This window comes from Cheilinus undulatus, linkage group 9 (assembly GCF_018320785.1).
Source record: "Cheilinus undulatus linkage group 9, ASM1832078v1, whole genome shotgun sequence".
Lineage (NCBI taxonomy): Eukaryota > Metazoa > Chordata > Actinopteri > Labriformes > Labridae > Cheilinus > Cheilinus undulatus.
The window spans coordinates 39490071-39513194 of record NC_054873.1 but is presented as its reverse complement, the minus strand read 5'-3'; the positions used below and the strand labels follow the sequence as shown (position 1 = coordinate 39513194).

Here is a 23124-nt window from a genome sequence, read left to right as displayed (position 1 = left end):
ATTGGCATTTCTTGTTTGGCAAAATATTTTTGGTTTGTTGGAATCCTTTATTGCTCGTTGCACATAACAGCAAGACATAGATTAATAGCTGTTCGTCTGTAAAAAAAGGACATTTTTTGTTTGTAATTCAGGTTATGTTACAAAGAAAGGAGGCATCAACCTTTGTTTCAATGCAATTGTAATTTTCCAATTTACACAAATCTTCCATTAGTTTAATAAAGGATGATGGAAGTAAATTCATCTCGTTTTCTCTTACTACTATTGTCTTTATAAAAAGTCAGTGGACACAGTGAGAACAACAGATATGTTGTTAAAGAACATGCATCAAAATACATCAATAATTTTTCAATTTAGAATCGAATTGTAGCCCTCTGAATTGTAATCGAATCAAATCGTGAGGTGCCTGGTTGTTCCACCCTTGGCAGCAATAACTGAAATCAAGCGTTTTTTATAACTGGTGAAGAGTCTTTCGCATTGCTGTGGAGGAATTTTGGCCCCCTTTTCTTCACAGAATTGTTTTAACTCAGCCTTATTGGAGGATTTTCGAGCATGAACTGCCTGTTTAATGTCATACCACAGCATCTCAAATGGATTTGAGTCCGGACTTTGACTTCGCCACTCCAAAATCTGAATTTTGTCTTTTTTTGAGCCATGCAGAGGTGGACTTGCTGGTATGTTTCGGGTCGTTGTCCTTCTGCATAACCCAAGAGCGCTTGAGCTTGAGGGCACAAACTGATGGCCGGACGTTGGCCTTCAGGATTTTCTGTAGAAAGCAGAATTCATTGTTCCATCAATCACGGCAAGTGGTCCAGGTCCTGAAGCAGCAAAGAAGCCCCAGACCACTCCCATGGATGCCATTTTTGCACAATGTCTTTCTTATGGTTGAGTCGTGAACACCAACCTTAACTGAGGCCAGTGAGGCCTGCAGTTCTTTGGCTGTCGTTCTGGGTTCTTTTGTGACCTCCTGGATGAGTTGTTTTTGCACTCTTGAAGTAATTTTGGTTGACTGTCCACTCCGGGGAAGGTTCACCACTGTTCCCAGCTTTCTTCATTTGTGGATAATGGCTCTGACCATGGTCTGCTGGAATCCCAAAGCCTTGGAAATAGCTTTGTAACCTTTTCCAGAGTGATCGATTTCAATCCAGTGTGTCTCATTTGTTCTCGAATTTCTTTGGATCGTGGCATGATGTATGCCTTATAAGATCTTTTTGCCTACTTTATTTTGTCTGACAGGTTCTATTTAAGTGATTTCTTGATTCAACAAATCTGGTGGTAATCAAGCTTAGGTGTGGCCAGTGAAATTGAACTCAGCTTTCCAAGAACTGTGGTTAATCACAGTGAACCCATGATTTTACAAGGGGGAGCAATTACTTTTTCACACAGGGCCAGTTAGGATTGGGTTATTTTTCCCTTAATAAATCAAATCATCATTTAGAAACTGCATTTTTCACAGCACTGTACATTACGCCTATCCTATCACACACTAAGGTTCAAAGTTGATATTCTTCATCTAGATCCTTGCATAGAAGACTAAGAGAGAGAGTTTGCATTCTGTGGATGCACTCCCACATGTCAATCTCCCAATGACATTGAAATTTGTTTTTCTCACACTGTTTCACATACACTCCCCTCCAAAATTATTGTACAGGGTTCTTGCACCATTTTAAAAGTAAAATTTAATGCTTTTTAAGACCTTTTTAAGACCTCAACAAATATAATTTAAGACCCAAAAATAACATATTTTACATAAACATAATTTCTTTGGAATACTCACTTTATTGCCTCCTACAATGGAAATCAAAACTTTAATGTTTCCCATTGTTTCCGTTTGTGTAATTATGATAATAGTAATAATACTACTACTACCACTGCTACTACTGTAGAAGGTTTTATATTCCCAAATGAAGAGACTCTGGGGACTTCAGGTAAATTGTCACGTCTTCTTTACTCACACTTCATAGACACCAACTCTAACCTAACTATCAGATGCCACCTAGTGGGCACATGTACTATAACACTGAACATCTGTACATCCCCCTCTTTTAGCTTGTAAACCACTTTTCTTTACTTTTTTATATTAAACTTTACCAAACTAAAATAATTCCAAAATGACAATCACATCTATCTTAACAAGGTATTGATAATTGGGCACATTCAACTCAGACTGAGTAACAGCACAAAACGTATCACCCTCTGTTTTAGGAACAACAAACTGTTAAGCCCATACATTTTTCCAAAGGCCAGGGGAATTTCCTGGACAACTAAAATATTTTTCACAAGTCCAGTCTATCAGGAGGACGGGAAACTCTTCCTGACCTGGTCACTGTTTCACCTGAGTCTTTCTGCCTTGGATCAGCCACTGTCTCATCAGAACAGGATAGACCTTTCTCTGGAAGCACTGTCAGGTGAGCCCTGTTTCTTCTTAAGCTCCCTTGGTCTGTTTCCACATTGTAAGACCTTGGTGTTGTAGCAGGTCCTTGGACAGTAGCTGTGGTCTGCGCTGTTCTAATCCACACTCTCTGCCCTGGAACCAGAACTGGTAAGTCCTTTGTCTTATGTCTTGAGCTGAATGTCTTTCTCTGTTTTTCTTTCATTGCCCTGTCTTTTTTCCTGAATGCTCTGAGGTTTGGCCAGGCTGGTTTCAACACTTGTGGATTGGTTGGAACTGTTGATCTTATTGTCCTCCCCATTAGCAGTTGTGCTGGACTCAGCCCCTGAGCCAGTGGTGTAGCTCTGTAAGCTAAGAGAGCTTTCTGAGGGTCTGGGCTTTTGCTGGGCAGCTGTTTAACTGTGCGGACAGCTCTCTCTGCTTCCCCGTTGCTCTGGGGGTAGCGAGGGCTGCTGGTCATGTGACTGAAACCATAGTCCTGTGCAAAATTGGTGAAGTCGGTGGAAGCAAAGTGCGGGCCATTGTCAGTTGCCAAGATTTAAGGCACTCTAAATCTTGCAAAGATTACTTTCAGTCGTTCCACAGTTGTAGACGTTGACAGGGTTGGGAGGTTTGCTATTTCAATATATCGGGAGTAGTAGTCTACCACCATGATATAATGGCCATTCTTCCACTGAAAGATATCAGCTGCCACTTTTCCCCATGCTCGTGCAGGCAGGGGCGTGGTCATTAAAGGCTCTGTCTTGGTCTGTGAATACTGGCAGCAGAGTTCACATCTTTCCACCAGTTCTTTAATCTGTCTTGTAATCCCCGGCCACCATAGGGATTCTTGTGCCCTTGCTACACACTTAGTCACTCCCTGATGGCCTTCATGTAGCCTTTCCAGCATTTCCCCCTGCATACACCTCGGGATCAGAATCCTCACTCCTTTGAGAAGCAGGCCCTCTGCCATGTGGATCTCATTCCTCTCTGACCAGAATGGCAGAAGGTGTTCAGGGACGCTTCTCCTGTGAGTGGGCCAGCCTTTTGCAGTGAATGCTTTCAGCTGCTTACAAATGCTCTGAGCTTCCCTGATGTGAGCCAGTTTACTTTCAGTGGCAGGTAGATGTTGTACGATATGGTCAGTGTAGGTGAAGCATTCATTTTGCATGCTGGTGTTGTCCTCTCTATCCTCCAGTCCTTGAGGGGCTCTTGAGAGAGTGTCAGCAGTGACAAGTTGTTTGCCTGGGACAAGTATGATGTTGTAGTTGAACCTCAACAGTCTTAGCCTGAACCTGAGGATTCTTGAGGTAAGTCATCTAAGGGCCAAGAGCCTAGCAGTGAGATTAAAGGTTTGTGATCAGTTCTCACTGTGAATTCCAAGCCTAGCAGATATGAGCTCAGTCGCTCACAGGGCCACGTTACTGCTAGAGCTTCTTTTTCTATCTGAGCATACTGGACCTCCATAGGTGTCAGGCTCCGGGATATGTACACAACAGGTCTCCACCTACCCTCTGCTTGTTGCTGCAAGAGTACTGCCCCAAGTCCATATGAAGATGCATCTGCAGAAACCATTGTTTCTTTCTTAGGACTATATTGGGCTAGTATTGGGGGAGAACTTAGCTCATTTTTAATCTTCTCAAAGGCTGTTTTCTGTTGTGCATCCCAGATCCACGTGCTGTCACTTTTTAACAGGTCACGTAGGGGTTTTGTGAGGGCTGGTAGGCTGGGTGAAAACTTGCCAACATAATTTACCATTCCCATGAAACGGCAGACCTCTTCCACATTGCGAGATTCTGGCAGTTTTGCAATGGCGCTGATTTTGTCTGGATCAGCCTCAATTCCTGTTGAACTTATGTTGTGTCCCAGGAACTTTACTTTCTCCACTGAAAATTAACATTTTTCATTAAGGGTGAGGCCGGCTTTTTAGCACTTCTCAAGTACTTCCCGCAGCCTTTCATCATGCTCTGTCTAGTCTTTTCCATAGACTAGGATATCATCCGCATGGCACAGAGCGCCCCTTGTCCCTACGATGATTTGGGAGATTCTCAACTGAAAATGTTCGGGCGCCGAAGAAATACCAAAGGGCAGCCTTTGAAAGCAGCATCTTCCGAAGGGGGTAATAAAAGTTGTTAGGGGCTGTGATTCTTCGTGTAGAGGAGCCTACCAAAAACCGGATGTTGCATCCAATTTTGGGAAGACTTTTGCCTCCTCCAACTGTGCCAGTGTGTCATCAACTGCTGGCAACAAGTGTCTCTCCCTGCAGACACTTTCATTCAGTCGGGTGAGGTCCACACATATGCGGGGTTTCTTATTTGGTTTGGGGACCACCACCATTCCCGCGGACCATTCAGTTGGCTCCTCAATGTTTCTTATAACCCTCATTGCTTCCATCCTGTCTAACTCTTCTTTGACTTGGTCTTTCATAGGTAATGGGACTCTGCGTGGAGCTGAGAGTGCATAAGGGACTGCTCCATCTTTCAGTTTTATCTTGTAGCTTCCCTGTAGCTTTCCCAGCCTTGAAAACACTTTAGGGAACATAGCTTTGTACTGATGGCTCTTCTCCTTTTTCTCCTCCTCAACTGAGGCTACCTGTTGAATCAGGTTTAACTTTATTAAAGCAGGGAGTCCCATTAGTGGTATCACCAGGTTTGACACCACATACACATTCTGCTTTGTTTCCTTCTGTCACTTCTAAGGTGTGCTTCCACAATGCCCAAAACCCATAATGGGAAGTTATCTGGACCTTTAATTTTCTTTGGAGGTTTCTTCAGCCTGCCATCACGAATTCTAGAACACATGGAGGCTGGAATAGCTGTAACTGAGGCTCCTGAGTCCAGTTTAAATGTTACCTTCTCTCCATTGAGGTGGATTTCTTTTACCCATACCTCATCTGTTCCTTCGGTGTTAACTGTCCCCATGAAGGCTATATCAGTGTCTGTATCACTATCTGCTATAGCTTCCACTCTTTGAGATGATCTGCAAACCGCAGCGAAATGTCCCTTTTTCCTGCATTTGCGACAGCCTCTTTGGCTGGGCACTGTTTCCATGGGTGTTGCGGAGTTTTGCCATATCTCTTACACTCGTCAGCATAGTGTGTCTTGTTTGCAGTGCTTGGCTTGGACATTGACTGCTCTGGCCTGCATGGGGGAGCTTGACTATATTGTGTTCTCCCTCTGTTTGTGTTGATGGCATCCACATTAGCACCTTTAATTTCTGTGTGTGCCCCTCGCAGCAGTTGCTGTTGTTTTTTAACTTCTTCCCGCTGCCTGACCTGTGTTATTGTTTTTGCCAGCGTCAGATCGGGGTCTAACTGAAGCCTCTCTGACAATTTGGAGTCTCTTATCCCGACCACTATGCGGTCTCTTATCATTTCCTCATTTAAGGCACCAAATTTGCAGTGTTCTGCCAGTTTATGCACATCTGTGATAAAGTGCTCTGCTGACTCGCCTTGTTGTTGCTGTCTACTATTAAACTTAGCACGTTCATATATCACATTGTGTTTACCAACAAAATGTTCACCAAAGGCTTTTGTCACCTCTGTGTAGGCTGTCTTCTGTTGGTCTGTCAGGGGCAGTATGCTGAGAATGTCGTCGCTCTTGTCGCCCATTACATACAGGAGGGAGCTGACTTGGTATTCTTCTGCTTTTCTCTCTAGCCCTGATGCCAGTCTGACCCTCTCAAACCGTCTTATCCATTGCGGCCACGAGCTGGGCTCCTCAAAATTGAAATTACCAAGAGGTGCGATGGAGAATATCTGATCCGTCATCCCCCCTTCTCTGTCTGGGCTCCAGAGCGGGTCTGCTGCTCACTGTTAGCCACATAGCTTTAGCGTAGCCTCCGCGTCAGACGGGTGAACACCGCCTGTCCCTACCAGACTATCTCAGACTGACTTCACTCAGCTAACACTGCCTAGTACCTACTTTATACTCACAGTAGGTTTGCCGCTTTCTGACACCATGTAGAACTCCCAGATGCCACCTAGTGGGCACATGTACTATAACACTGAACATCTGTACAACTACTGCTACTACTACTACTAATAATAATAATAGTAATAATAAGAACAATAAAAACAACAACAACAATGGTTGTGCTTATATAGCAGAGAGAGGGATCAAAACATCCATCAAAACCACTGACAACTTAATTGTGATAATGCAATTATTCTGCTGTCATTTCTTATTTGAATAATTTCTTGCTTATATATACATAGAAACATACAGATACAAAATCATAACACACATGCACACGAATACATACACCTACACAACCATAAAACGCAAACATACACACACAATATTTAACGTTAATCATTATATATTTGGTATATGGGAGACTGAATTTAATTCAGTGTCCAGTGAATTCAATTCAGGTTTGTTTTATTACAAACAGCAGACATGTAGTTATGATACATGATGCTGTCTTACATTAAAAATGTGGGCTTTGATACTAAAATACATAATGCAGATAGTAACAGTACTGGTTATGTGTGCTATTCAAGTCAGTCTATGGTCACTGTGGTCTTTCTGTGTGCCTGGCCTATAAATTTAATGGTAAAATTTGCAAATTAAGCTAATTATTTTCTTTAGATTTACTAACTGGTAAAATCATGTATTTTGTGCTGAAATATAGCATATCTAATGTGTATTTACAACATAGCTTTCATTCTGTCTCTATTTACAACAAACTAACCCTTACGTGAATGTTAACTGTTGCTATGGCAACAAGTGACAGCCGACATTAGCAGCTAGACTTGTCCAACCGTCAGCAGCAACCATAATCACAATTCAGCATATCAAACAAAATAAACCACATCTACTGACAGTTACACCCCTTAAACTCTGAGCTAACGTGTTGTTACCTGTTAGATTGTCAAAGTGACCATAGACCTGTGACCTACCAGTCCTCTGCTGACTCTGCCCGGATTGGGAGCATTAAGCATCGGGGGAGTGTTGGTGTCTATACCGCTAGCGTAGGAGCTTTGGACCACACTAACGTTACTAAATTTTACACAACATGACAACATATGGCTTCTCACAGACGCTGCGCGATAGCTCCTTCTTGATGAATGAAGCGATGCCGTATTTGGTGACATGTGTTGTTTTATTTTCACCACAGGTGAATGACTTTGCAAGCTGCGAATCGGGGAACATGGCAGCAAAGACATCACGTATAGTGCTTAACAAATTTATTAGACCATCATGAAGTGCTTTAATGTGGACTCTTTCATTTTCAGTGAGCTCTCCACGTTTTACCATTTTGAACAGGAATGAAGGATTTCAAACTGAATTCACCCTAATTTGAGCTGGCTCACTGGGCTTCTCTGAGAAGTCAGAAATTAATCAAGCATAACATTCAACCACTAAAACTCATTTTTCTGTTCAGGAATGCAAGTAAATAACTATAATTTGACATATTAAGTAATATTAATGTGCTTTACTATTCTTTCTTTTTTTTGTAAATCAGTACATTTGAAAATTAAAGGATAACAATAATAATTATATTTTAGCATTAAAAATATCATTTGGGTTAAAGAGCTTTTACATATTGTGTATTAACCATTGCAGAAACATAAAAAATGATTTTAGTAATAACCAGTGCTGTTAATTTAGGGCAGCTGTGGCATAAACCTTACTTTGGTTAGGGTTAGGGTGGTCTAATAAATTTGTTAAGCACTGTATGTCCTCATCAGATTTAAATGAAATGTGCCTCGCCACAGTATGGAGAATCCAAGTACCTCTGCCTTTTGGGTGTCTGGCGGTGAAAGGAATCTTGTCATAGCCGACTGAGAGGTGGCATCTGAACTTCTAACGTTGCTAGGTCGTGCTGCTCAACGGCTTTGAGCCCCGTTGTCCCTAATGAAAAAGTCTTTTTGCAGAATTTGCACATTGCCTCATTGATATTTTCAGCCGGTGCCAACCACCTCCTAAATGCATCTACTTCCATCCACTTGTTGCTGAATTTGCATTTCCCCATCTTTGTACGTTGAACTGCTTACCTTGACAACCGTGTAATGGCGGCATGCATCCTGACATCAGTGTACCGTAAAACAACTATTAATTGCAGAGACTCTCATTTACGACAGCATACTAAATTAAACAAATACACACTATTAAATCTTTTATGGTGGGCCACTAAGCTTTTCTATTGGCATTAGGTGCACCGGCTGAAAATTTAATACCTAAAGCAAATTTACGGTATATTTAAGACAATTTAAGACCTTAATTATTTTAATTTAAGACATTTTAAGACTTTCTAAGGACCTGCGGGAACCCTGATTGTAACCATGAGGCCAATTCCTCCAATTTTGCTGTAGCCTGAAAACTCATGGGTGTGACATCCAAAGATGAATATGAGACAAGACATCAACATTTCAGCTTCTATTTTCAGGTATTTACATCTGGATCTGATACACAACTTTGAAGATAGCACCTTTTGTTTGAACCCACCCATTTTTCATTTGAGCTCAAGCATTGAAAATGTGACTGACAGGTATGTTTTGTTGTCCAGGTGTGTCCTATTACATTAATTATTCAAACAGCGCTGAATGCCTCCACTCAGTTTCAGATTTGGGTTTTGCCTGTGCAGACTGCATTTAACAGGGATGTCCTGATCCCGATCACATGTATCGGATCGGGCCAGTACTAAGCATTGTTAATTGATCTGCAATTTGATTCGATCAGCCCAGCCAATCACTTACGTCAGTTGCCATAAATGGAGCATAATTTACGAAAGGCCATAAACGTGCCGGTAACAACAAAGCAGCGGTTAGCTTTTATGTGTTAAAATGTCAGCGGTGTGGAAAAATTTCAAACTTGAGAGCGAAAACAGTCCAACGACCACTTGTAGCATCTGTAACAAGACCGTTTTCACAAGGTGGTGGCAGCAGAGCTGCCTTTAACTCTACAAATTTGATCCGTCATCGCCGATCAAAACATGCAGCAGATTACGGTAACTTCACAATGGCAACAGGCAGCTTCACCGTAGATACACACTGGTCTTTAAGAGAACAGACAAGTACCCTCAAGGGAGCGATAAGGCAAAAAGGATAACAGAAAAAGTGGTCAAGTTCATCTCTTTGGTCAACCAGCCCATCTCCGTGGTGGAGAATTTGGACCCACGCTATGCCCTGCCGTCTCCACGTTACATTACTGACACAGCTTTACCGAAATTATATAACAAAGTACATGATAGCATACTAGAGAAAAGCAACTTCACTGCTGTTAGCTTCACTACAGACATTTGGAGCTCAGATGTTTGCCCCATGTCATTGCTGAGTCTCTGTGAAATAAAAGTGAGGGTAGGGGGAGTGATGTAGCAGCTGTAGTTGCACTTTTAAAATTGCACTGAAATTACAAGAGTGTCTTGTATTTGGGTTTTATTCCAGTGTTAATGTTTTGGTTTACATCTCAGAATAAGCTGCTACATTTTTAAAAAGATTGTTGTTTTGAATCTGTATGATTCATATGTTTTTGATCCTATTCAAGTTAAACTGTTTACACCACTTTAAAGTGGAGTTGGGATGTTTTTAATTCATTTTTTGAGTTCAGTTATGTTGTGACTAATAGAGTCAAGTTAACTTCTAAGTGGAATTATAATATTTAAAATTAATTTATTGAATTCATATGTTATTGTGACTATTGACTCTGTTACACCACTCTTAGTGAAAGTCAGGTTATTTGAGTTCACCTTTTGACTGCTCAGGTCATTCAGCTGACCACTTTAAGTGGATTTTGACTGATTGAATACTAAACACTGCACTAAGTGAATATGTAAATGTATTTTTTGACGGATCATTAAAGCACGACAGAGCTATTACACCATTCTGAGCAGAAATGGGATTTTTTGTTTTTTACAACAATATTAACTGTACTGAGCTAAATGGAATAAGTTTGAGATATCTAGTAGTAACAATTGAAACTGTAATCTAGGTAATTATGAGTATTGGATCAGGACTTGGTATCGGCCAATAGTCAATATTATAAGATCGGATTGGGATCGGAGGCCAAAAATGCTGATCGGGACAACCCTAGCATTTAAGAGATGTTACCAACATGAAAACCAGAGAGCTGTCTATGGGTGAAAAACAAGTGATTGTAAAGCTGACAGAAGATGAAAAATCAATCAGAGCCATTACACATACATTGGTCATAGCCAGAACAACCATTAGGAATATCCTGAAGAATAAAGAAATCACTCGTGTACTCAGTAACACATGTCAAATGGGTAAAACAAGGAAAACAGCAGCCATTAATGACAAAAACATTGTGAGAGCTGTAAAGAAAGACCCAAAAATAACTGTGACATCAGCAACAACCTCTAGAGGGCAAGGGTGAAGATATCACTATCTACTGTTTACAGAAGACTGACACAGAAGACACCAGAAAATGCAAAGCACTCATTAGCAAGAAGAATAGAAATGCCAGGCTGGAATTTAACAAAAAGTACAGAGATGAGCCTCAAAATTTCTGGGACAAAGTTTTATGGACTGATGAGACAAAGATGAACCTTTACCAAAATGATGGAAAGGCTAAAGTTTGGAGAAAGAAAGGATCTGCTCATGATCCCAAACATACAAGCTCATCTGTAAAACACAGTGGAGGTAATGTCATGGCTTGGGCTTGCATGGCTTCTTCTGGGACAGACTCATTAATCTTTATCGATGATGTAACACATGATGGCAGCAGAAATGAACTCAGAAGTTAATAGGAACCATTTGTCTGCCAGTTTAAAGAAAGATGCGACCAAACTGATTGGGAGAGCCTTCATCATGCAGCAAGATAATTGTTGCGGCGATCTGCCTGGAGGAAGCTCTGTGTGCAAACTGCACGCGACCGCCGCTGTGCTGCTGCGCGCGCTCGACAGCAACTGTGCTGCTCCGCAGGGCACCTTAACAGATGAATGAAATCATGACTAATCAGCAGGAGACGCTGGGCTCAAACAAAGTAAGCTCAACAAACCAGTCTGTAAAACGGAGCTGAGGACGGCAGAAGCAGTCACTAAAGACGGCCTTCAAGCTAAAGGATAACGCGTGGAGAAAGGACGTTGATCTAAAAAGGGCTACCGGTAAGCTCACGTCTCCTCACTGGACTCTCTTTAAAAAATATGATTCCTGGCTTAGTTGCAGGCTATGCTTGAGCAAAGGATTTAAAACCTCCTGTTGTTGTTGACAGCATGACCTTTTGTGTTTGTTTGATTTCTTACCCTGTTATTTACCCTGTTTATTTACAATAAGTTTAAATTATAAGATAAAGCAGGGACCAAATTATTTTGCTTAACTTAAAACTTTGTCTTAAGAATCTGAGTTGAACTTGGGTTTGAGTTAAGTTGATAAAATGTATAAATAGTATTGGCTAAAATATAGCGAATTTTGCTTTGTTAAAATGTAAATTAAAAATGTTTAATTTATGTTTTAAAAAATAGAATATTTTTGTTTAAAAATGGTAATGTAAAATCTACAGCAAAATCAGTTTAAATACTTGATGTCTTGTGAGTTAAAGCAAATGGTTTTAGCTAAAATTGTGATAAAAATTCATTTCTAAAAATCTGTATTAAATAATTCAGGCAAAGGCATAAGGTAAAAAGAAAAGGTTAATTAAAAACTAAATGGTTGTAAAATGTGGAACTAGGTTTCTGTTAATTAAATTGCTTACTTTATTTAAATGTACCTACCTTGTTTAAATGTGCTTACCTTGTTTACCTTGATTGATAAAATGCTGAATTTTATTTACATTAATTCCTATTTTTTGTGTTTGTAGGTTTTTCACCTTCATTCTTTGACCATGTTTGCTGGTTAAATAAACTGAAGTTCGAGTGAAATCCTGTGTCTGGTCAAGTCCTTCCTTTGTCAAGTGTGGGAAGCCATGACGTTGTAGAGACACTTGACAATAATGACCCAAAACACATTACCAAAACAACAAAGGAGTTTATCAGGGGCAAGAAATGGAAGGTTTTAGACTGGCAAAGTCAATCTTCAGACTTAAACTCTATAGAGCATGCATTTTACCTACTAAAGAGGAGTCTGAAGGGAGTAGCCCCCCAAAACAAACAACAGCTGAAAAAGGCTGCTGTAAAAGCCTGGAAAATTGTTACAAAAGAAGAATGCAAAAGTTTGGGGATGTCAGTGGGTCACAGGTTTGATGCAGTTATTGCAAGCAAAGGGTTTGCAACTAAATATTAAGCCTTTCAGATTCACTTGAATCTGTTTGAAGTCTCTCTGCTCCAATACTTTTGCTCACCCTAAAAATGTGGTGTTCAATTACAATTAAAGCTATCTCCTAAGTTGTGGATCAGATCCAGATGTAAATACCTGGAAATAAAAGCTGGAATGTTGGTCTCATATTCATCTTTTTCTGTCAAACCCAGATGATTTCAGTCTACAGCAAAAATAAAGGAATTGGGCCCACTGTTCCAAAAATTTTGGAGGGGAGTGCACTGGCATATTTCTGTCTTTCTTCAAACTTTTTGTACAGTTTTAGCTTTATTTTCTGCATCTCGTTTTTTATTTCCCATTTTTTGAACCACAAACTACTTCAACTCTAAATGCATAAATGTCTCCAATGGACCTGACAAGTAAATGGCGTGGGCCTTAAACTGGGATTGGCTTTTATATGACATTTTATAGTATTTACATTTACACTCAAACCACGATCAGGAAACAAAACTCTATAGATCTAAATTGACTTTGGTGGTCCACTCACCTGAGAAAATAGGGCTTGGCGTAGAACTTAAAATCTGTTCCATAAATATAAAGATCAAACTCTGTTGTTCTAGTGTAAGGCACACGGATGTTGAGGAACAAGTAGTCAGGATCTTGGCTCAGATCAAATGCAGGCGTTATCATTATAAATGGTTATGTGATGCCAACGCCTGCAGCAACGACAAGAAGACAAACTGAATACATGCACACATTCATATATGCATTGATATACATACACATAGACAGTACAGGGGTGGTAGTTCACTTGTTTTTTTTTTTCCTCTCTATACCAGTGGTTTTCAACTGTTATTTGGACCAAGGCACAACTAAGCTCATGCCAAAATCTAAAAGCACACAATATCCATGTTAATACAAAATAGCCTCTTTAGAACATGTTACAGTAGCTTAAGTTATACGACAGCTGTAGCATGTAGTACAGTAATGTATGGTTGTACAAATTCCTATGACCTACAAAGACTTGCCACACTAGTGTGCCTTGCCCATAGACTGTAGAAAGAATTAGACAAACCCTGTGTGACATCAGTCGTCTGCTTTCAATAGGTGGACTCAAACAACTCTTGAAGCCAATCCGCGGTGGCTTCCATATTGAAATTGTGGTCTCAACCGAACTTTGGATCAACCTAACTGCCCACCCACTAAGCACGACTTCCTGTCAGCTAGCTAGATAGCATTCTGATTGACAGACACATAGCTTCTGCCTATCAAGCTATCTGTCGATCAAATGAGATGCGCCAATCAGTCTGCAGTGAGGTTTTTCCTAAACATAATCTAAACCATTGTGGTACAAAAAAATTCACCCCGTATAGTGAGAGCACATGTAGACATTAACTAATGAGACACGTTTGGTTTTTGAACCAGGTTGTAAGCCAGTTTATTTCTAGTGTTAAAAACCGGCTGTTTAACAGGTGTCCAGACAGGACCTGCGGTGTTCCTGCAGCCAGCCTCAAGTGGACACTCATATTGCAATTTTTTGAGCTTCCACAATGGCTTCGTTTTTCAGGACTGGAGGTTACCGTTTGGCCTTGCCATACCATTTGAGAACCACTGCTCTATACCAAAGACTGCGTTCAGCTGTAGATCGTATCCAACTGCTAATGCATGGTGAAATAAAAATCAGTCAATCAAATCAATCAAGAGTGGTCAGAGACACAGAGAAAGGAAATAACAATGTTTTTGCAACATGTAGACTGAATACTCACATTTAGAGGAATTATGAAAAGAAAAATGTATAGAAAGCTGTTTTAATATAACTGTTTTCAATATCATTTTAACCCCTTGTTCTCCTGCAGACAGAGCTCTGTCTATCCAGATCTCCTTGTGACTTTAAATTCAATTCAATTTTTGCTTCTTGGGAAAATTTGATATTTAGTTTGTACAACATTTTAAGACACATCCACGTGTATAATCACATCCTAACTAGGGATGCACGATATTGGATTTTTGCCGAATCCGATATGCCAATATTGTGAAACAAATTTTGGCTGATACCAATACCGATATTTAACTACATTTTTTCCACAGTTAAAAACACCAATTCTATCATGGACTACATTTTTTTTAAATATTGGTAGTCTATTTTGCACAAACTGACAAAACATTTGATTTTTATCAGAACTGAAGGATATATTGTTTTTTTCAAATACAGTCATACACTAATGACAAACTTACAGTAATGTCTTTGGGTTTTATGTGTATTACATGCTTCCATGTATTTTTAACAGTACAGCCTAAGTCATGTGCATTTTTGAGCGCAACAAGCAGCAGCAAAATAACCTGCTGACACTGAGCTCCACAGTGCAAAAAAGAAATAGCTTATAAATTTAGGCTGATTCTCCTTATTACTCAGCCAGTTTGCAGGATGGCTCCCTGACATACTCCTGACAAAGGGCTTTAAATAACAACAACAACAACAAATGATTCTCAAATGCAAAAAATCTAGCTATAGTTCAGAGCTTAATTCTAAATTTCTGAGACTCAAGATGAACAGAAATAAAACTTCAACTAAAGTAGTTCTCCTGTTTCTGCCTAAACAGCACAAACTAACTAAGCAACCAAGTTTAATGGGCATTTCACTGTAAACAGCTCTGTAACAACACAATGACACAAACATCTCCAATGCTGGAGACACTTTGGTGCACCTTCAAGTGTGCACAGGAGACAGCACACAGAAGTCCGTCATTGCTTTTGCCATGTTTCGCACATGTCACGTAGGACGACGTGCATGTTCTTTTTATCTCTATTTTCAATGTCCCAAACATGTTATCAAAAGCGGCTGCAACTGCGGCTGCTAATTGAGCACTCCTGTGAGTGTAGGACAGACTTTTTAAGAGTAAAATCCTCATTTATCCATGGAGGCAGTGAGGCTAAACGTGCTAACAGGACGGTCACTTGATGTCCATATATCTGTGGTGAAGCTAATATGTTTAGCTTTAACAAGGAGCTTCTCTACATGACTGGAAACTTCGTTTTGCAGTTCAGGTAAGGCTATATGCGCCTCTAGGTATAGCGTAGCGGGGCTTTAAATGCACCATAAGCCGGTACATTCCACCACGCTGAAAGGCTGTTTATCAAGAGCTATAAATTAAATGATTTTCCTGTTCAGCTCCTTACCTTTGGGTGGCCACTGCTGTATTTTTTAGCTTTGTTGAATGACTGAAATAGAGGCTGCTGCCAAGTTTTTCCTGGCACGAAGTTTTGTCATTCTTTGTCATTCATAGTCCTTGGACTCATCAGGGTGACGTTTTTTTTTTAGATGCAAAATTAAACTGGTAGTGTTAAAGGCATGTTGCCAAGCTCCTCCATGCATCTGATGTACTTTACAAGCAATGCAAACAGCTACTTTGCTGTATTGTTCCCACTCGTCAGACTTCTCCCACACAGCTGACATGTTGTTTATTGTTGTCGGCACACGTCCAGCGTCATCGTGTGCACTTAATTATGACGTCACATTATCAGCCGTACACATCGGCATAAATTTTACTATCCGCTGATACCGATACTTAACTTTTTAAGCTATCATCAGCCAGTACCGATATACTACCGATAATATCGTGCATCCCTAATCCTAACTGATGTTTATTATGTAAATGAAGAAATCCTTCTGTTCTATTAAACAGAGAGTGATAGTAACTTAACAAGAAAGCAACATTAAATTGTTAAAAGTAAACCTGTTACCTAAATTTCTTTACTCTCACAGTCTGTAACAACAGTCTGTAACAGTCCATGCAGTTTGATGCTGCCTTGTGTTTTACTCCTGACTGTAATGGTTCTCTCCTCATCTCAGCGAAAAGCCGTAGTGAAAGGCCCCATGATTTATCTCATAAATGCCCAGATACCCTATCAGAAGAGGAAAAAATATAACTTTCTAATTTACAAATTAAACTAGAAAAGCAACCGGAGAGCGCAGACCTCCGCCATTAGCCCTATCTCCCAATACTACAGAATCCTTTAAAAAAATTCCTGGATCCAGACACTGATCCAAAATCTAATCAATTCTTCTTTATGTCATTTCTAACATTTCCTGAAATTTTCAGTTAAATCTATCCATAACTTTTTGAGTTATTTTGCTAACAAACTAACTAACAAACCCACCCAATCCTTGGCGGAGATTATAAAATAGATCAACATTTTGTATTACTATGGAAGAATGTATTGTTTGGACTCATGGGATATGGTGCAAATTAAAACAACTGTGTATTCTTAATAAATCTTATTATATTGGCCAAATTCCATATCCAAATGTGTACATTTTCAGGCAAAAGACCATATTTCAATACATTTTTAAATGAGTTCAAACAATATATGAATTCCATCAAGTACTCTGAAAAACGAAAAGCAATTAAAACTGTTTCTGCTTTTAATATGTTTGGTATCTCTACATAAACCCTCATCCCCCACTAGCATTTATTGTTTACTTGCTTTTTTTGGTTTTTCCCCAATTATTAATGCACTAGAGAATTTATACAACTGTATACATTAAGGACACAACTGTATTACATATATCAACTGTGAATATGTGAGCTGTAAGTCTGATATTGTATATGGAAATGTGCAATAAAGTTTGAAAAGAAAAAAAGGAACACTGGAAGTCCCGTCTGAACACATGTTTAAAGCCGTTTTTTACAGAAGAAATAAACTGTTTTATAGCCTGGTTCAAAAACAAAACGTGTCTCATTAGCTAATGTCTTCATCCTTTCATTGTTGGGGGGGATTATACCATAATTGTTTAGATGATAGTTAATAAAAACCATACTACGCATTGATTGTCGCGTTTCATTTGATTGACATATAGCTTGACAGGCAGATGCTACCTCCAGAACAAGGACGCCTTTAAGGCTAGCTTAGCTGAGCTCAGAGGGGACTTCCGGCAAGATGGCGGAGGGAGCAGACGCACCATAGGCAGCTCACATAGCAAAACTTTAAACTCACGAGGACTAACTTAATAATGACTTAAAAACCACTGAAACACATGGGAATTCACTCAGTTATTAAAAAGTAAACTACAAAAGTGAACTACCGAACGATATCAACTAAGCTAACCACATGGCTAACAAAGGCGCGATGGCTCTCCAGGTACATGATTACTGCAGTCCAGAAGACATGGACACAAATGCCAAAAGTACCAAAAATCTTCTATCATCACCATCCAAACCACCAGGACCTTTGAAGAAAACAAGAGGTAATGAAGAGACTAACAACGAACCTCACGACGGAAACACTACAGCAATACTAGCTGCAATTAATACGCTTCAAAACATGATGGAAGATTTCAAAGCAGAGTTAAAACGGAATACACTGACCATGTCCAACATCGCAAAGGCGGTCGAGTTTAATTCAGCAGAAATCAAAGAATGCAAAGAAAATAACAAGAAGCTGGAGAAGAGTGCCAAACAACTTCAAGAAAAAAACATAGAACTGGAGAAGAAAACTACAGAGCTGGAAAAGAAAACAATAGAGCTGGAGCGTTATAAAAGAAGGTGGAACTTGAGACTGAATGGACTAAAAGAAGAGAAGGAAGAAAATACATGCCAAATAGTCACAGATATTATCACAAGGATCATCCTGCCATGGAAGGAAAAGATGGATTTCATCCTTGACTCTGTGCACCGCCTTGGCCCGCCCCCCACCAATGGCCCCCGTCAGATCATCCTGCAGTTTACAGTTTACTGTTCAGAGATGAGCTTTGAAGATCCACAAAAAAACATCCCATGTGTAAGAATCTTAACGTCAGATTTGCAGAAGACCTTATCAAAGAAGACAGAGAGGCAAGAAAGGCTGTATGGGTCAAAGTTGAACAAGCAAGAAAGGCTGGCCACAGAGCTGTGTTCAGAGGCCCATATGCCTTCATCAATGGACAGAGATTTTTACCATGAATAACAGCTTTCACTGTCATAAACGTGAGTTTTTGAGAAAGTTTTGCAATATGTTCTAGGTTTTGCGACCTTTAACTCTTCACAAAAAGACACTACCAGTGTTCTATAAAGGTTGTAAGTTTTATTTACCTTTCATTTAATTTCTTGTTCATGTTTCATTTAAAAAATGAATCATCTCTCATCTTTGTTAATGCAAGGGGCCTAAAGGACTTAACAAAACGTAATAGCTTTTTTTTTTTGTTTTGTAAAGGGAAAAATGAAAATATCATTTTGTTACAAGAAACCCATTCCAACCACGAGGAAAGTTTATTCTGGCATAAGCAATGGGGAGACACAACTTACTTCAGCCATGGCATGACTAGGTCTGCAGGTGTTGCTATACTGGTGAAAAACTTTCAAGGTCAAATACTATCTCATATAGCTGATGAAAATGGACACTGGCTGATACTTGTTCTCACTCTTGATAGCTTCAAATTCATATTAGCTAACATATATGGCTACAACAACAACAAAGAAAATAAAAAATCAGAGTCAATCAAACAGATACTGGAAATTTAACTCTAGCCTTCTAAAAAATAAAAATTACTGTAACAAAATCAAATCACTAATTATAGAAATCACACATTCTAATGAACTAACAACTCCTGTGAAAAAATGGGAATTCTTAAAGTATAAAATTCGTCAAGTTACCATTTCCTTCAGTAAAAAACTTAAAAAGGATCTAGAAGAAAAAGAACTAGAAATTGTAAGACAGTTAAATATACACTGCAATAAACCTAATCCTACTGATGATGACAGACAACAAATTATACAACTTCAGCCACAGTTAGATGAACTTTACACTCAACGAGCCTTAGGAGCATTTGTTAGGTCCCGTGCTAAATGGACAGAGGAGGGGGAAAAAAATTCAGCATATTTTTGTGGTCTTGAAAAAAGAAGACAGGAGAGAAACAGCATAAAGTCCCTTATAATTAACAATATTGAAATCACTGATGAAAAGCAAATTTCCACTGAAATATTTTATTTTTACAGCCAACTTTAAAGTTCTAAGTTTTCCCAAGAAGATTGTCATTCATTCTTTTAAGATATAACAGAAATTATATCTAAAGTGGAGGATGACTTTAATGAAGACCAAATAACAATCACAGAGCTTGATGCAGCAGTCAAACGCCTCTCTTCAAATAAAGCCCCTGGCTCAGATGGTTTGACAGGAGATTTTTACAAACATTTTTGGGAGAATTTAAGAGAACTACTGCACCAGGTCTTCTTAGAAATTTTTGAAAGTTACATCCTCCCACCCTCAATGAGGCAAGGAATAATCGTCTCAATTCCCAAACCTAATAAAGACCCCAGATTAATTGAAAGCAGATGACCCATTACCCTGAGAAACTCAGATTACAAATTGTTGACTTATATTTTTACTTCTCGCCTCCAAACAGGAATCTCGAACCTTGTTGCAGAAACACAATCAGGTTTCCTGAAAGGAAGAGCAATCCATAATAACGTTAGATTAGTGATGGATAGAATTGAATACAGAGACCTTATTGAGGATGGTGGCTTCATCTTCTTCTTAGACTTTTACAAAGCCTTCAACTCTGTAGAACACCCTTTTCTCTTTGCAGTGTTAGAGCAATTAGGCTTTGGACCAAAATTCAGACATCTTATTAGTGGATTATATCAGAATATCAGCAGTTGTGTTTCGTTACCTAAGAGCTCTACCCCCAGGTTTGAGATCAAAGTAGGTATACCTCAAGGATGCCTGATTTCCCCATACCTGTTCATACTGGTAACAGAAATGCTTGTGATTTACCTAAAAAACTGCAATGATATTAAAAAACTGAATGTGGTAGGCACAGACATTATTATTAGCCAGTTAGCAGACGACACAGCAGTGTTCTTAAAAGACAGACACAAATCCCAGTAACAATAGAAAAAATGTAAAAATTCTCCGCTGCTTCTGGTCTGACTCTAAATTTAACAAAATGTGAATTGTTTGTCATTCATGAGACACCACTCACAGAAATTTGTGATATTCCTATAAAATCAGAAGTTAAATACCTTGGAATTAATCTCACAAAGAACAAAGATTTAAGTCACTCACTGAACATTGAAACTAGAATTAAAGAATGCAAGGCAAAATTGAACTCATGGCTCCAAAGGGACTTATCAACTTTGGGTAGAATTTATTTAACAGAGATGGAAAGTTTATCAAGGGTTATTTACCCATCCTACTCAACTGCCAACCCGAACAAATTAATTAAAAAAATCAATAGCATTAATTTAGACTTCATTTGGAAAAATAAACCACACTACATGCAGAAAGGCAATATTGTTAAAGAAACAAAAGATGGAGGCCTAAAAGTGATTGACTCTGACTGTCTCACCGGTACTCTAAAAATAAATTGGCTTAAAATTTGGATGATGCAAGGTGAATCTTTTTGGTACTGTATCCCAAATCATTTGTTTAGTAAACTAGGTGGACTAAAACTTCAACTTCTCTCAGACTTCGGCATAGATAAACTACCTGTTAGATTATCAGAGTTCCATAAGCAAGTATTACTGTATTGGAAACTGTTGTATGTTCATAACTTTTCACCACACTCTACTATAATCTGGAATAATATATACATATTACACAGAAACAAGTCATTTTTTTTCAAACATGGTTTGAGAAGAACCTGTGGTATGTTACTGACTTAATGGATGATAATGGAAATTTATTAGATTATGAACATTTTTGCATGAAACAAAACTTAAACCCATCAAAATCAGATTTTATGAAACTACAAAAAGCATTGCCCAAAGAATTTCTGTTCCTAACCAAAAACATCATGATACATAAATCTATAGAACCACAGCTCGCTCCACTATCAATCCAAGGTCATTTTATTCTCGACAAGAAATGCAACAATTATTTTATAAGAAAGTCCCTTACTGAAAAAATGTTCCCTTGTTAAAATAACAAAAATGACATTTTGCTTAAATTTGAGGAGAATTCAGTCAGTAAGTTAAGAACGATGTATCTAAAATTCTCTATACCCCCTAAAACGAAAGAAACACATTTCAAAATTATGAACAACATTTATCCCTGTAAAGAATTATTAAGACTCCGTTTTAACATTGAAGATAATATATGCGCATTCTGTAAAAATGACATTGAAATTAAGACCACATGTTCTTCTCATGTATTATAATTAAGAAGTTTTGGATAGACATCCATAGGTGGATAAAACAAAAAAGTCCATCCTTTCAATCTATCACAGAAGAAAATGTTTTATTTGGCATTTTACTTAAAAACAAAAATGATGAACTCTGTGTAAATGTAATTTTATGTCTGGCTAAATTTTTCATACACAAGAACAGAGCTTTAAGCTCAACCCCTGTTTTTGAATCCTTTTTGAATGAATTCATGTTATACTTGAAGTCATTGCATGTCATGAAGTCTAAAATTGCACTAAAACTGTTGGACAATCTGAAAAACTTTTCCACGGACTGAGAGAACTGATCTAAAACCACACAATTCTCAATATAGCCATGACTTTATTTTTGATGTAAAAAGTATACACCCCTTTACTCTTAAACAAGTCTTACCCTCTTGTATTATAATTGCATTTGACTTATTTTATTTAATTTATTTTTGTCAAGATGAACACTGAGGCTTCACAATTGTTTTATTCAAATGTTCCCATGCACTGAATGTTAAGGAAGAAAGTATACTTTGCCTTGTTTGTTTTCATGTTTTGTACACAGTACAATTTCAATAAAAGTTGATTAACAAAATAACAACAAAAAAAAAAACTGAGCTCAGAGGAAGTTGGGCCCAGTGGGCGGGCTCTTGTCTGCCGTTAAGTTGATCCAAAGTTCGGTTGAGACCTATGGTTGAGACATTGATTTCAACATGGAGCCTGACATGATTTGGCTCAAAAGCTGTTTGAGTCCCCCTATTGTAAGCAGACGACCGACGTCACACAGGCTTTGTCCAATTCTTTCTAGTCTATGGTTGAAGACGGATTACACGAGAATGAAAATATCACCGTCCAGTTATCCATGAAGAAGTTCTACGCTACAACCGGAACAAACAACCTCGTGTTTAGGTAACACGGCAGGTACAGCAGTGGTTCTATTAGGCAGAGTATGCTGCCGCTACCCTACACTTTTTTAAAAAGTGTGGTTGAATACATCACGTAAAATCATCTGTGCTACAACACATCAAAAACGGCTTACAAAATGAAACACTTACCAGTAACTCACTGTGAAAGTCTTCTTCTCCCTTGTCAGCGTCTTCTTCTTCTAAAGGCGCTCTGGTAGGTTGTTCACTACAGGATGTAGTGCTGCCCTCCACAGACTAGGAGTGGGTACTCAATTCAAATACCGAAGTACGCTCCAGTTCAATAGTATCTGCAGGCGGCATTGGACGTAAGCATAAGTACTCATTACTATTGCCCTGGTTGTCGTCCATATCGGTGGTGGGTAATAGAAATAGCAAGCAGTCTGTATTTAAAAGAATGCCCATAAACAACTCGCATGTGCGCAAACAGACTCTTTTTTGTTTAATGACAGCATGTAAGTTTACAATCCCTCGAAGGAGTAGGATGCATTCTTCAAGACACAAGTGAAGAACCATACCGGAAAAAAACACAAAATAAAGATTATTGCGAGAC

At 38.9% G+C, this 23124-nt stretch overlaps 1 protein-coding gene across 2 annotated transcripts in view; it reads right to left on the bottom strand.

The window, feature by feature from the left end:
* Positions 1 to 22764, bottom strand: part of shq1 (SHQ1, H/ACA ribonucleoprotein assembly factor) — an 82622-nt gene extending 59858 nt beyond the window's left edge. Inside the window, exons 1-2 of one of the 2 annotated variants that reach the window (XM_041794973.1) lie at positions 22704 to 22764; positions 13072 to 13240 (exon numbers count right to left, since the gene is read on the bottom strand). In XM_041794973.1, coding sequence (XP_041650907.1) covers positions 13072 to 13214 — 143 coding nt within the window. In that variant the 5' untranslated portion in view covers positions 13215 to 13240; positions 22704 to 22764. Of the gene's footprint in view, positions 1 to 13071; positions 13241 to 22703 lie in introns of those variants that run through there. The other variant, XM_041794974.1, reaches the window with a different exon arrangement.
* Positions 22765 to 23124: the final 360 nt, after the last annotated feature.